This window comes from Saccoglossus kowalevskii, chromosome 7 (genome assembly GCF_978046115.1).
Source record: "Saccoglossus kowalevskii chromosome 7, keSacKowa6.1, whole genome shotgun sequence".
NCBI classification, from domain to species: Eukaryota; Metazoa; Hemichordata; class Enteropneusta; family Harrimaniidae; genus Saccoglossus; species Saccoglossus kowalevskii.
The window spans coordinates 22,279,016-22,295,630 of record NC_140647.1 but is presented as its reverse complement, the minus strand read 5'-3'; the positions used below and the strand labels follow the sequence as shown (position 1 = coordinate 22,295,630).

At 37.4% G+C, this 16,615-nt stretch overlaps 2 protein-coding genes across 2 annotated transcripts in view; both read right to left on the bottom strand.

Moving 5' to 3' along the window:
• The window catches only part of LOC100376173 (uncharacterized), a 37,255-nt gene extending 29,412 nt beyond the window's left edge, over window positions 1–7,843 (bottom strand). The window contains exon 1 of the mRNA XM_078010988.2: window positions 7,402–7,843. Within this exon, the coding sequence (XP_077867114.2) occupies window positions 7,402–7,596 (195 nt within the window). The 5' untranslated portion in view covers window positions 7,597–7,843. The remainder of the gene's footprint in view (window positions 1–7,401) is intronic.
• A 5,946-nt stretch (window positions 7,844–13,789) lies between these two features.
• The window catches only part of LOC100376021 (GTPase KRas-like), a 28,233-nt gene continuing 25,407 nt past the window's right edge, over window positions 13,790–16,615 (bottom strand). Inside the window, exon 8 of the mRNA XM_085501305.1 lies at window positions 13,790–16,182. Coding sequence (XP_085357431.1) covers window positions 16,117–16,182 — 66 coding nt within the window. The 3' untranslated portion in view covers window positions 13,790–16,116. The remainder of the gene's footprint in view (window positions 16,183–16,615) is intronic.

The window sequence follows — 16,615 nt, the reverse complement described above, 5'->3', positions numbered from 1 at the left end:
GCGATTGATGTGTCTTCCAATGTGTTGCGTGTGAATCAATTCGTTTTATGCTGTATATCACTGCAGCCAACTTGCATGTATTTATAGCCTCCAAGGCTCATAAATGTCGAACACATTCACTTATATTTTTTACGAGTTCTTCATTTCATCACCATCGACACCACAAAACGAGGGCTGTCATATTGTAAATACAATTTCAATCAACAGCCATTGAAACTTCACACACTGGTCGAGCAAGTAAAACAAAATCCGCACCATTTACTAAATCCTAATTGGTAGACGATATTGCCATGGAAATGTGTATTTCACAGCCAAGATTCTAAAGTACGCCCACAATTAGTTCCATTGATCTATGGTATTGCGAGGCGTGTTAATTTATCAATCTACGGTTTCTGAAAAGGTGATTTTTATGATGACTGTTCGCAATCAAAAGATACGACACCGACCCCAGGGTCTTGGCAATGTCTAAAGACCGAGTCTTCTATTTATCCACCGTGATAAAAGAAACGACAGTATTGTGCGTGCTGGAATTCCCTACGGGCAGACTGCGACACGGGAATAACAAATCCAAGCAGAAAGAATTCCGCGTCTTAAACTGCTGCGAGAACAAAGCAGTGTGTCATTGTCCCGTCCTGGCAATCGTGACAGATCGGGGAGTCCAGTATAGCAATGAATGTCTAAAGACGATCTGTAAAAAAGGTAATTGCGACCATACTTTCATCATTGGTTTTCAGGGCCGTGCTCTATCACCGAGAGTAATCGTCTGGGGCATACATCACATGGGAGGGTATGCGTATTCAGCGACAAATTGTACGTACCGCCAAGTGTATTCGCCTTGATCATAGGCCCGGGGACGAACTATGTCATTGATACAAGTAAAGGGATGGACGGCAAACTGCTATTGTATGTAGATGTCGGAACAGGTGGACGTGGCTGGAGTGTTTCTGAATTTGTTGATAAAAGATTGCTTTAGAGATTATCGCAATCTGAAACAGGAGGACGTTGCGGTCAAGTCCCTTGAATATGTACATAACTGAACAACAAGGGGCTATGAATAAAAGCCATAAGTCTATACGACCACAATGAGAGAAATGGTGTAAAATATAGTTATAGTCCTAGACAGGTTAAACATTTCTTAGACAAAGAAAAACTACAGTAACTATATTTATTACAATGTTCGGTTAATTTGTCGTTATCGTTTATTATAAAAAAAAGGAAGTATTTACTTCTGTGATAATTGCCATATTCACCATCTTGTCTTTCCATTAAAATAAAAAAAAGTAAGCTTGCACGAAAAAGCAGTAACTAAAAGCTTTGTTTCTTGCCTCATTTTTTGAAGCTATCTTTTGCTTTTTGTGTAAATATTATGCCTAATTATCAATGTACTTACTTCTGTATTTTATTTATTTGTCTGTCTGTCTGTCTGTCTGTCTGTCTGTCTGTCTGTCTGTCTGTCTGTCTGTCTGTCCTTCTGTCCGTCCGTCCGTCCGTCCGTTCGTTCGTTCGTTCGTTTGTTTGTTTGTTTGTTTGTTTATTTATTTATTTGTTTATTTATTTATTTATTTATTGGTGCTTTGAAAATATTACATTATATGTTTATACAAACAACTTTAAACACGGACCTCTATGTACTAGTAACAACAGTGAAATATAAACGCAGTTTAAAGGCAATGGCCAGCTTTATAATACCATGGACAAACACAGTCATTCACTGTGATCTTCAAATAGTGCACCCCAATGATCATCAACTGATTTTCCATCAATGAACACAAACTGTATACACGTATGGACATGGTGATATGTAACAACAATGAAAGTCACATAAAACAGCGATTTACTCCAAAAACATAGCAAAATGAAAAATGTGTGGGTTAAGCTCAAACATAAACAAAATTCCCATTTTAATAGTAACAGAAAACTAAAATTCAGTTTTCAAATACACCCGAACTATAACATTTTGCATTGATATACTATTTATCTTTCACGTATGTTATAAATTGAAGTTTATGTTGAAGGCTCGATGGAAGGCGATTTCGAATAGCTTAGGGACGACGTAAAAAGATCGATGTCGGATAAAAAACTTATTTCCTTTAGTTTGGGGGTGGGGGGTTTTGACCTCAAAAAGTTTCCATTCTACAAAAACGATTTTATTTTTTAATGAAGTCAAAAAAATCTTGGAGTATTTGTAGTTCTATCCAATCATGGACAGAAATAACCGAAAAGGGGAAAAAAAAACAGAAAAATGGTTTGGTTCGAGTGTAAATCTGTGCGTCAAATGAGGTGCATTTGTAAACTCTCTTTACACCCACCCGACAACCAACTGCTATGCAATACTACTGTCCGATTATCAATTTGTATTTAATAGTGAATGTAGTCTGACGCCATGACCAATATTTATCAATTAAGTTTCAGTGGGGGGTAGGGGGGTTTGAAAAAAAAACTAAAGGAATTAAGTTTTTTATCCGACATCGATCTTTTGACGTCGTCCCTTAGCTATGCGCAGTTAACAAGAGAATATCCGTGATGCTGTGCTTCATTTTATATTTTGCTTTATTTTCTCTATTATGAATTACTATGCGTATGTTTTCTAATGATGAATATGCCAAACCGCTACTGTATGTGTAAAAAACTGTGTTGGTTGGTTCAGTAAATTATTTTGGGGAATTGTGCCTAGCATGGAGCTCCGTGTGTGTCGGAGCTGATTTGGCAATAAATGAGTTGTTTGTTTATGGTATTACATGTTGTATAATGCTGAATATTGTCTTTAATGCTAAAATGGCTATTATGGCTATACTGAAAATGGTCCATCCATTGGACATTCATGGTTTGATTATTACGAAATAAAATGTTCATCGTAGGACTATGACGTCCACTTGGTGGCGTGACAACCCTGACAATGACCGTAATATTGCAATGTGACATACATCCGATTTGACTTATATACACATACCTCAACGCGTAACCTGTTTTCCCCAATGCTTGTCAAATTGGTGACGTTAATTCCCGCACCAAAATCAATTGTCCAATAAATTATAATTTACGTCATGTGTAAAATAAAATAACGAAGGCGGATTTGTCGGTGTACTCGTCAAATTGATTTAGCTGATGACATTGGTAAACAAGCTACAATTGCGAAGAAAGTACGGCCGTGTTTGTCCAACTCACTCAACAAACAGTGAGTAAGGGTGAGGTATGAATCTGTAGTGCAACACACACATCGTTTCGGCATATCTAACCCGAAATGAGTGTAGTGCGGAGACAGCGAATAAATAGAACACTTCACAGAACAAACGCCGTTACCATGACGATAAGAATCAACAAATACCAAAATTAGAAGCAAGGAATAAATTGGATTTCTCTATATCGGAAGGAGGATTAATGGATTTATATTGTATCTAACTTGACACTATAATTAGATCAGCGCAGTTTCAACAAATCCAAATACAGCGGTAGTCTTATTGCTTATATCGATCGATCCTTGGATTATTCTCCATGGTCGATTTGATGTATCAAAGTAAAAAGAAAACGCTGTGTACATGTATACATGCCCTTGGGATTCAGATAGGCATACTTGGTAAATCGACATCACCCGAGTCCCCGTGGAACCGCCGAGTTCTTACCCTGTCTACGTCGAAGGGCAACTCAATAGGCACACGTGTTCCCTCTCATTGACATCTCTCAGATGAGATATAATTCGATTCTTTATAATGACATTCTCGTAACATTTTTTTCTCCAAGTCTCGGATAATCTATAGTTACCTTTGTTGATGTGAATGTTAGGACGTGATTCTGACAAAGCACACTGGGTATAACAACAGGGGTAATGGACACGCACCAAAATGGATACTCATCGATCGAACCCTAATCGCCGTCTGATTGCCAAAGAAAGAAAACTGGTTCATGCGAGTGGTGTATGTAAGCGAGGTTACTATTAAGTACAATCGTGCTGTTCCTAAGACAAGCAATTAATCTCATATAAATGAATTCAAGAGTGCTTGTCAAGTCGACCACGGTCATGAAGGGGGATATAACAACCTCGTTTCCAAGGAAACAAAGCTGTAACTATGATACAACATGTTTCTGCATTGTATGACTTCATATTAAAATTCAAACATGTCAAACACGAGTGGTATAACAGCTCAACGTTATGCATCATTTTTTATTACGTCTGCATCATCACTTTACTACATCATACGAAACCATTTCCCAGTGTTCACAGCGTCGCTAACTCTGATTATTGTGATTTGTCGCTAAATTCTCGCCTACGGCTTGGGGTTAATCACTTTACTGACCAAACTAAGAGGCACTATTGAAAAAATATATCTACACATTAAGACTGATCGCGCGGAGAGGGCAGTTTTCAAATCCTTGTTTTGTTTTTGTTTTTTGAGTAAGACAATTTCGCTGCCATTTAGACGCACGCAGCCGAGTCTCGCGGTCGATACAGTAGTCTGTATTATTATCTAGTAACCGTGGTATTATGCAGTGTGCTTTTTGTATGGAGAATTACAATTGATTCACGTCGATGATAATAACGAAGTACATTTGAAAGAAGATTGGGATGAGAGTGGGAGATAACAGACATATTCCATGAGGCTCTGTGATTCGTTGCCAATAGCAACGAATGACAATATTTACGAGATGGCCGTGATAATAGAGTAGAACTCAAACACACCAATGAAAAAAAAAAACGAAAACACGAGTATCATATGATATATTATCTTATCAAATACAATTGAACTTCTTTTATCGTGAGTATTAATACATACATATTCAAATCTCGCACCGTTTTCCAAATACAGACGTGTAAATACTGTTCTGTTCGATTAAAATACGCGTAGTTTGCACGACCCGTGCTTGTCATACTGAAACGGTCGCTGTATCTGTTATAGGGAAAAAAAACTTAAAGTTGCCATGACAACTGCACGCCGCGATTAATGCAAATCGTTTACGAATATTGGCTTTCAATTTTATTCAAACTCTCAGTATGTCACTGCCCTGTGCTTTTGTGTCGCTGTTCCTACACAATACCAGATGAGACAATCTGTAACGGAATACGAGTATCTCCCCGGGCAAGTAATAATCATTTGAATATTCTAACAAAAACATGTTTGTCCAGTTTTGCAATACATATTTAATACACCAGCAGAGAAATAAAATAGTTCAAGTTGTTCGGAATGAAATACCCGGATGTTAAAACAAATGAGATATTAATGATGTAGTATCCCATAATTCCCCAGGCGTTGACGCATGATAAGGTACGGAAGTATAGTATGAAATTGACACTGTGATACTTAATATTAATTAGTCGTGAAAGCGATACATATTTCCGACCTCCTAGATTCTGATTGTTTAATAATGAGACGATGTTTGTATTGATGAGTATGACATTCACTTGTAACCTTCAGCTGCACAGCGACGACCCTCAAACCGTATGATTTCAGCTGTACACAATCGACAATCAGTTGACGTGAGTAGACCTTGTTACAGGTGGCCATGGTTGTAGAATGGCCGATTGTACATGTCCGCCTCGAGAAACACCAATACGCGAACGTGAAACAAAATGTGTCAAGTGCTTATTAAGTACTAGTAGTTTCTATGCTACGGTAACGCACGGCGTATCTAAGTATGGCTTCTACGGACCCGCATTATCTGTTTTTCTCTGTTTTATTATTATATGAAAGCACGGAGAAGTTAGGCGTCATCTCGCAGCGAATGAAAACGAAAGACAAGCTATCAAAATTAACAAAAATGTGTCCCATAATACCCACAGTGCATTGACAGATTATGACATTTGGAAAGTTAAAATATGTATAAGCACCCTTAATTTTGAACAGACCATGCCTAGTCCTCATTGTTGCCCTGTCATCGAATAGAACTACATCAATAATACGAGAATGGATGAGTTCCATTTATTGCAGTTGCACCTTCCAAGCACTTTATGTGGGGTGGGGTGGCGACATGATACGTGCGCCGGCTACTGTCAAGGTATATTTGAAAACTCATTAATTTGCAATGCCAGGAAATATACACTTGTGTTTGATCAACTTTTCTAAGGGATTCATTTCCTTTTGTACTTTACTTTTACTGGGTGGAGCATGTAGAGTTTACAAGCTACGCAATGCCTTGTTAATTTCTCCAGGGAAAGGCGCATTGCTATTTCGCGTTTATTCCGACAGAGCTTAGATGTTTATTTAGACTCGGTAAAATTATGCCGGATTCATCCTTGGCTACACACCGTAAACAACGAGTCGCTAGGCAATGTTGCTACGGGGCTACAATGTTTCATCCGAACCGGAGTTAATTTCATGTGCCACTCATTTCACAGTGGCTTGACTGTTTTATTAGTGACACAATTGACCCTGGCAGGTAGTCCGCATAAGTTAGACGCGGGGACCGACATTATTTTGTTGTCCGACACGTGAATTTTGTTTACAGCCCATGCACGGCGAATCATCATAGGGAATGGCATGTTTAACTGCGACGAAGAAAAACTATTTTCAACAGCAAAAATAATATATATGCCATAGCATACAATAACAATATATGTGTATCTAAAGGCTGCACCAGATTGTTAACTTGGTTAGAGGCGTGCGAATACTGGTAGTATCGTTATATAGAGACAGTATTGTTAAAATACAATATTGGTGTACACAATCCGTGGCGGGAAACGTTTTAACCGTGGCCATGACATTCCCCTGTGTGTGTTTAAGCCTCTCATTTTGTATCCTCGTTACTGTCCCCAGCATTGTAGCCTGTTGCCATCACAATACCTTGAAATTAGGGTTATTTACATTACAAGGTTAGCAAACCAAATTTATGAGTGTTTTTATTTCGTGAACTTGGCTCAATCGCCTGTCTCGTTTTACTACCACGCCCGCCCGTCCACGGTGAACACAGTCGCCGTAATAAGGGCGTTAATTTCTCATCATGACATCGGGGTCGACTCGAACAATCTAGTCGCAGGTAGGTGGCAAAAGGACAACACTACTGCTCAGTTTAAGAAGCTGTTTGAATAGTGCTTGTATACAATATATGACAAATAGGAATAGCGATGAATGCCGATGTTTTCCACTAAAAAGATGCTCCAACAATGACAGCCTGAGACACTAATCCATACCATAGAACGATCACGTAAGCGGCATACAATGCTGGAGACATTATGTACAAAACCAGAAATTACTGTGCTGCGCCGTGCTGTCATTCTCGATAAGGGGGAAGCGAATAAAGTGCAAATGCCAACTCACTCAACTTTGCCTAATGTGTTATATATAACTGCGGCCTTGTTATAAACACGCACCTAAATACAGGTGCACCCATCAGCCCGAAACATGTAGCAAAGTATGTGTTTAAACGTAAAACGGTGTGGAAACTTGGGCGTAGTTTCCAGTGCAAACTCACCTGGTAGGGAACGTTGGCTTTTCCCTGGATGGATTTTGGCTTGGATCCCAGCGAGGATGACTTAAAGAGTCTCTCCGTGGCTTCCAGTTTACTCTGAGTTCCCGACATTCGATGACTCTCCAGACCTGACATGCCGGGTATGCTGTGGACGGCGTTCGTTGCAATCTGTGCCTCGGCAGTCAACGTGCCACTCATGTCACCTAGCAAGTATCCATACTCAAGTAGTGTCTACCTTTATCACCAATGGGTGTATAGGGCAGCTTTGGAATGATTTAGCGGCGCCGACTGTTTACACTGCAGTATTGCAAACGCTATCCTCGCGTTTTAGAGACCAACCATCGAAATACATGTGTAACTAGAATCATATACTGTAGCAATACCATGGATAACGTACTGGTGTTTGTGGAAGGTACCTTTTGTTACTGTCACCATGGAGTAAATTGGGGGGGGGGGGTTGCTTCTTGGGTTATACCACTCACATGGCGGGGATGAGTGGTGAATCATTGAACAAATATGTAATACAAAATGGTCTATCATTATTGCGCATATGTTGGCATGTAAGAACCAGTTATTTTCGATACACATGCGCGGAGTGGATGTACGCAGGAAAATAGAGTTATGATCATAATGCATCCACGTTTTAATAAATCATCATTGGCGAGCAGTTCTCGTAAAGTGATAAATTCATCACCAATTAAGGCGTGGCTGTACTATGTTTAATATCCCCCATATGGATTCATTTATCAAATAATACATACAATTAACGTCATTGTCTGTGCTCGAGTTAACATCAACCACCTTCAGAGTAATCAATTGGTTTTACACCCCATAACAGAATGATTTGGTCCAGGTGAGCTGCTGAGCAGGGTCATCGTTGACAATGCTTTCAGCAGACGACAAAGTGTGTGATGACAAAAACACAGTGTCGCGAGAAATAACAATTCACATTTTAATGGAACTATAGGTCTAGGGTCGCTGAGAGTTTTTTGTGCAAGGTGTTGTTCTCGGGCGTATTAGAAATAACTGGTGGATAAATGCTACCTCGTTGAGACTATACTATCAAACAACTTGAAGGCCTTTGTCGCCGCTGATCGAGTTACGCATATACCCAGCCATTGTATAATGGTTGATTGCAACATAAAGCTCATTTGGAATGTGCATTTGTTGTCGTCAAAAGGATGAGTAATTGTATTTATGTTGTGATTGATCGAGAGTTCCTGTACAGACTACATAGACTATATACGGTCTATGGTTCCTTTGAGAGAGACATGTGTGCCTTCAACTCGTCGGATGCCGGGTAAGCATACAGTAGACACTACAGGCAACCAAATGAACTACATTCACCAACCTATTTTCGGCCTGTTTTATGATGAGAAAACGTGCGCGCACACCCACCTCTGCCTTCTATACAACGAATAAATATGCTTGTTTTTTGTCATTTTGCAGTGGTGAATGAATAACACACTGTGCAATGACTTCTATTCTATTCTATTCTATTCTATTCTATTCTATTCTATTCTATTCTATTCTATTCTATTCCACATATTGCAGATAGGCATTGGCACAACCCCTCTATCTGAGAGAGACTGCGATACTAGATCCAAGCTAGGACGTAACTGCAATGGAATGAGCGTGGCAGTTGGTAATTGTTGTCCTACTGCTTTGTACTGTTCAACAGTAAAAAATTATATAAATAAATAAACAAATAAACAAACAAAATATAAATCAATGACTAAAATACAACTTGAATCACATATGCCATATGCGTGACACCTAAAGATCACACATCCTGAAACTTGCTGGTGTATATTTTTTTTCATAAGAACAAATTACGAATATTACGCCTCGATGTTGCTATGTTTAACTGTTTTAAAACTCAGATGATGACTGCGTAATTTATTGAAAAAAATAGTCAAGGGTGACCGTATCTCTCGGGAAAAAACAAAATGCGTGAACTTGACACAAAAAGAATTACGATGTGACCTTCAGCGGCCAAGCATAAAACCTTATTTTGCAGTGGTCCAGTAACTCTCAAGGTCTCTGTTTTGAGCCCGGAGTCTTTGGAGAACAACGTCCTTATGTGGCAATAAATAGGTGTACGTTTACACACGGTTACAGTGAATAGGAATGTAGTACATCAAACAGTATTAGGAAAGACAACAGAATGTTAGTTTACAATAATAGCTTCTATTACTAGTATACAAAATTAGTGAATAAAATAAAATAAAGCGTTTTGGTGAACTTCTTAAGACATACAATCCCTAGAACAACATGTTTGGATTAAACACAACAACAATAATAAAAAGAAAACTTATATAAGTAGAGATCAAACGCCATAGATTTGGAAGGGAATAAAACAGGATGGGAAAGTTATAAGGGTGAAAGGGTATGTAAGCTTTGTAATGATGGAAAAGAAGATATTTATCACTTTCCATTTCTTTTAAAATCAACTTACCACTTGGGAAGTAAATTCTATTTATCTCTGACCAATACAATTTCTGAAAGCGCCGGAGAACCAACTATTGTAGATATATTTTTCTCAGGTGGAATTATTTTTAAATTTAATTAATTTTTTCAACGCTGCCTTTTGGCCAATCAATAAGGATTTGGGAAATAATACATCAGAGAAATCCAAAATCATGATCTTCTCACCTGCCTATGGAAATTCAGATATGCATAAGTGCTTTAATAATTATTCTGTTGACTTCAAGGCTTCAAAGCCTAATAAAATATTATCATTACTTCTAGAAACCGTGGTTACATGTAACACGTTCGTGTAATCCACGAAGTTACGCTTAGAATTTTCCTAAGAACCACTAAACACTGTCGCGTATCTCGTGATGACGTTTTCTTGTTTATATGTCAATTGCACTATCATTTGCCAAAACGTCATTTATGAACAGTGAAATTGACATACTAGTATAAACAACAACATCCAGAGAAGGAATCATCGGACGGTTAGCCGATGCGTCTTGAACTGAAGACCACCGTTTACTTTAATAGAGGTTCGACAAGGGGTATTTTCGTGAGCTGTAATTGTTTATATTATCGTAATAATGTAATTTAAAAAAAAAAAACACGTAAATTCGTAGACAAGGTGTAAAATGTTATCAGCTATTTTATTCGTCCATAATTTGTACAAAGATATTATTTTTTGTAAGCGTATAAAGCATTTTCCAAATTAAATGTTGTAATTCGCACGCAATTTCTAATGTTGATTCTTAAACTCAAATTATCAGAAATATTATAAAAATGTAAAAAATATTTTTTTTTTAATGTAAACGAAACTTTCGTTTTATTTCATGTAAAAACGTAAAATGCAGTTTTTATTTCCTGTAACCTGTACCAGATCCCCATCTCCCCCCTTAATACAATATTCTGACGAGAGCCCTATACCATGACGACACTGCGTCTGAGGGAAGTTTTATCAGCATTATCTAATGGTAATACCGTTGCCGAAACGTCATACATGGCATTTTTTTTGTTTTATTCTATCGACAATTCTGATATTCAAGCAGCACATGCGTTTGCGAAATTTCACATATTTGTTATTACCTTATGGGCCAGAGCATGTTTGGGCGCGAGTGTGACCTCTTTGTGCGACACAGCTTTAAATATCCGCCAATAGAGGGCGTGCTAAGCAACGATGGCGAGTGACTTGTTGGCAGTCCAGATAATGCTACACATTGAACACACTGAGCGCAATTATCATACATCTTGCGGCATTCATTTGTTTTCATTGTGGAACCAGTGGCATGGCATTGACATTTGTGAGATAATTGGGAAATGGCTACTAGTATTAGAAACACGGTGAGGGTGGTGGCAAACCCTACAGACAAAATGACAAAAAAAATATGAATAAAAACCCACACACAAAAATTTAGCAACATTATCCAGCAATGACAATATGTTTATGTTACGCATGTGAGAAGGGTCGGAGTTGCATGATACACAGGTTTAGGAAGGCTCAGATATGTTACGCATATGTCACGGATTAAGATGGCCAGATTTGCATCTTACGCACATTAGACATTCCATGAGTTTTAATTTACTGGTTAAAATAAACTGAGGTTACACATCTTCGACACATTTTATTATGAAAGTAACCAGAAGCCCAAGTTGAAAAGCGAAATGTATGAATACGTATAACACACTGCGGTAAAGACTTTCTGTTTTCGTCATTGTGAAATTCTTTCGTTTTTTAGGAGAGAAAACCCTGATTTTGACAAGATAACTCAGAAATTATTACTAAGAATAATTAACGAAATGCATTTTCTATGCACCCATGAATAATTTTCATAATTCATTTTCATGCAAAAAAAGATAATTATCTATATATGCTCTATATTTTTGTCATTTGTTTGTCTTGAATTATGCCTGAAAGAAGCTGAACGAAATTACAAACTATGTATTGTGTTCAACAATTCTTTATGAACAATAACTTTAATAGTAAATAAGATTTTCCTGCATAAGGGACGACGTCAAAAGATCGATGTCGGATAAAAAACTTAATTCCTTTAGTTTTTTTCCAAACCCCCCTACTCCCCACTGAAACTTAATTGATAAATATTGGTCATGGCATCAGACTACATTCACCATTAAATACAAATTGATAATCGGACAGTAGTATTGCATAGCAGTTGGTTGTCGGGAGAGTGTAAACAGACTTTACAAATGCACCTCATTTGACGCACAGATTTACACTCGAACCAAACCATTTTTTTCCCTTTTTGGTTATTTCTGTCCATGATTGGATAGAAAAAAACCCAACTACAAATACTCCAAGATTTTGTTGACTTCATTAAAAAATAAAATCGTTTTTGCAGGATGGAAACTTTTTGAGGTCAAAACCCCCCACCCCCAAACTAAAGGAAATAAGTTTTTTATCCGACATCGATCTTTTGACGTCGTCCCTAAAAACAAAAGAATTTCACAAAATCGAAAAGTCTTTATCGTAGTGTTATAAATACGTGGACTAACGTTTGTCACCTGAAACAAATCCCAGAAAGAACATTCCTTTTTTAGCTAAAGGTGCCATGGAAGTTGCACTCAAATCGACGTGAAGCAAGTTATAAAGTGGCAATTTCTTGATCTTTCTTTCAACTTCCGCCACTAGTGGCGCTATACTTCATAATTTAAATGTACATCTATGGGCATATATTTTTAAAAAGATGAAATGCCTGTAGCTAGGGTAACCAGCGTGATTGAGGAAGTTTTTGTTAGCCATAGAGCAATTTAACTACTTTTGGGAAATGTCTGATAAAATATTCGTATTGCGAATGTGCGCCATCTACAGTTAATTTTGTTTTTTCTTCATTACTACCTACTGGCTGAATCTATGATGGCTGATGACGTGGTTATTTACCCCTGAATCTGAAGTTAATTCTTACAAGAGTTAGCACAAGGCAACTTCACCATGCGGCCAGGTTCCTTGTGCTCCTTAGTGTAGTACACCAAGATAGATGGGAATGGGCGGGGACTGGGCCAGAAAACCAGACATTAGTAATTTCCTGTAATGCTTGTATTTTAGTCAAGCGTTAAGGGGTGGTGGTCGTCATGCCACGCATGTGCAAGATGTGAGACTCATATGAACAAAGACGGCGACTTTGACTGTTGTGCAGACAATGAGTACAACTGAGACGTTACTAAGATTTAACTATGTAATTTTCACGGTAATTGGAAGTCACCAGCGATAATTAGTGCACTTTGCGCCCAGATCAAAACTTGTACTCGTGATTTCCATTAGAAGAGCACATTGGATTGTGGGAAAATCAATGGTTACCAACACAAATGTCGCACCACCAACCCATTAACAGATGTACGGTATATGTCATTTAGTAGCGACCCAAAGTTTGGATAGAGTGGAAACTAAGCCTACAAAGCATCTAAGCCATGTTGTATGAAAGAAATATTTCCAAAGTCATCATGAAGGTGAATGCAAATCAGGTCCCCGTTTTAATAATAGTGGCAATAGCAATCTTGAATGCTGGTGATCAAACTCTTAAAATACAAGAAACATTTTTTTTTTCAAGCTTAGGTCAATCTAGAGCAAAATTCACATCATCATTTCCTTGTTTCCTGGTGAAGAATAGGGCCAGCATCTCTCCTTCTCCATGCTTCTCTGTCTTGAGCCGCTACTTCTGCCTCTGCCCAAGTCTTGTATTCCAATTGATATCTTTCTTTTTCTAAGTTCTTCTCCAATTCTCGTTTGGTCTTCCCACATTCTATTTGCCCTCTGATGCCCATGTTAAAGCGATTCTTGGTATGTCATTCTTTTCCGTGCGTAACACATGTCCAATTCACTACCACCGCCTGTTTTTTTTACAATTTCACATGCAAAATGCACATACCGGTCGGTATATATCACCACCCACAGAATCAAGATACATTGTATTTATAAAGAAGGTGTTTTTATTTATTTCAGTCATGCATACATACAATATGAAGAGTGAGAGAAATAAAAAAACAATTACAGCACAATTATTTCATCCATAATCTACTTACATATCAATTTTAATTTAAAAAAAAACTTTCGCCTCAAGAAACTGTGCAGATGTTTGGAAAAGTGCTGAGAAGACAAGTTTGTTTTTTAAAAAACAAAACAAAAATATTTAGTAACACAATGCATCATGTGTTATTCACATGATTTTAAATTAAACCTCAGAACTAAAATATTTTTTTTTATTAAATAACAGTGCTTGTGTGAATATTTTGACGCGATAATTTTTCGAAGTATATACTGAAGGATTTCACCCACCCTGGAAATTCAACTTTATCTAGCTCTTAGCCTATCATAGCTTGAGTGGAGCTCCTAATTTGCATACCGCCCTCACACGGTGCATTTTATCTATTTTTCGTCTTATAAAAAACAATGTGCTAACAACTTTGCTCTTGATATTTGCAGGACATTGTGTACGCATGAAGTGAAGTGCATCTTGGGAGTACTTCAAAGTCAGTAATGTCTCCTTACTTTGCTGCATATATCTGTAGTTTGCTTTAGGCTATTCACACAAATCTATTCAAGATTGCAGAGAAGAAAAATGAAAAATGTGCAAAAGCATTTTTTTTTAAATCAGTGTTCAATCCTAGGAAATTCCTTTATATGCAAATTTATACATCACAATTTTTCAAACAAATGCATTTTGGACAAATGAAGCAACATTTACAGTTGCAAAATCATTGTTCATCTGCATCATCGTGACTAGCTAACTAGTATTCCATTTGCCGTTAGATGAACTCTATTTGTTGCTATTGAACAAACACAAACAACTTGTTTTCAAATTTCAAGTGATTGACTTCTTAGTTTACTCTCTGTAATTAACAGTGACATCATACAATTTACTCCCTAGTTTACTCATTTTAAACAACTGACATCACACAATTTACTCCCTAGTCCATTTACTGTAAACTGTGACATAAAACAATTTTCTCCCTAGTTTACTCTCTGTAAACAAATAACTAGGACATCACAGAATTCAGAATTGAATATTCAGCCTGGATACAGTGTGGACCTTCCACAAAAGAGGTCAAATTTCAGTATTCTTTCGACAAAAAGGTTACAATGTATAATTCATGTATCACCATGATATATGATTAAAAACGTTCTATAATTATGGTTAAAAAGTACACAAGACTGACTGTGGGTCAAAGGTCATTGTTTAAGATAAAAAGTTCATAAACCAAATAGTAATGAATTAATAACATCACATGTAACAATATACTGCCTCCATTACATGTAGGAAATCAGACCCAGAATTGACAACACAAACATAAGCTAAATATATTGGCGACATAACTGTTTTCACATGCAGCCACTAGCTTGGCCTGCTCAGTTTGAAAATCAAATCATCAAGCGTACCAGATAAGAGGGTAAGGAACACACAATACGACTACTGGTCATTGTTAGTTTCCTTTTCTATATCTGGCACCATAATCTTACAATGTCGAAAACTGTGCTGTACGAATTTTGATATGCAGTCCTATGCGATCTTTGAGATTACACTTACAGAGCAGCTCTCTAGGTTGGGTATAATAAGGAGCATGACGTTCATGCTTCTAATGTCACTGTGTACACTGACAGTCTGTATTACTTACAGTACAGTGTAATGCTAAATCAGTACAAAGTCCATGCAGAAAAAATATTGTTGTTATGTTCTAAGCTGATAAGCTGATAGTTTTTTTTAACGCAGTAATACATCAGGTAAATCAGCAGATGTTTGGGACTGGGTTATACCGCAGTGAACAATATTTTATCGTCTAATGACAAAATTATGATTCAAATTTTAAAACAACAAACTTTGGAAGTTCAAAAAGAACCAATTTTTTATGGGTAAATTGTATCAACTATCAAGCATACTTATTCTTTAGTTGTATGCTGATTATTTCATTGCTACAGATTATGCCCAGCAGTAAGAAAAAAACAAACAAACTTCTGATGACAATTTATGATGATGCAGGTTGTGGCAATTTATCAGTGATTTGGATGTTTATTTTAGAGTGTTTGGATTTTGGTAACTTTGCGGTGGTGCTCCAAACGATTTACTGTCTTGAATGATAAAAAAAAGCAAAATATTTTACAAACCTGCTGTTATACTTCAACAAGAAAAGCACAGATAAAGGAGAAAAATAAAAATATTGCAAGATATACAGTGCGGTAATAAGATCAGTGTTCGACACTGAGGGAAGCACAGTTGACAACACATTCAACTCATTACATTACAAAATACTGCACTTAAACCTCCGGCGTCCAGGCTTCTTTTGAGGGTTACCTCGTCTTTCTTTCTGTGAAAGCAAATTAAAACAAGTCATTGTCAATGACACGTCCCCGTTCCGTTCATATTTGAGTGACATATACATTCAAAGCAGATGATGACCGAAATGCACCTGTATAGGTACAACACATTGCACTAAATCTGAACAAAATCCATCCATGCATGACTGAGATCTGGTTCCGGAATTGTGAAAATATGTGATTTTGATGCATTTTCGGCCTTAAAATGGCCATCATTCAGCTATTGTTAAGCGGATCATGAAACAAATGCACATATCTATTTGTGACATGATGTACCTTGTGTGTGTGAAGTTTGAACTCGATCAATCCAGGCATGTCTCAGATACGGTTCCAGAACTGAATTCTTTAAAACAAAATGGCCGCCAGTCGGCCATTTCAAACCGGATCCAAAAAAACAATGACGTGCATCAAGGTCCTATTATG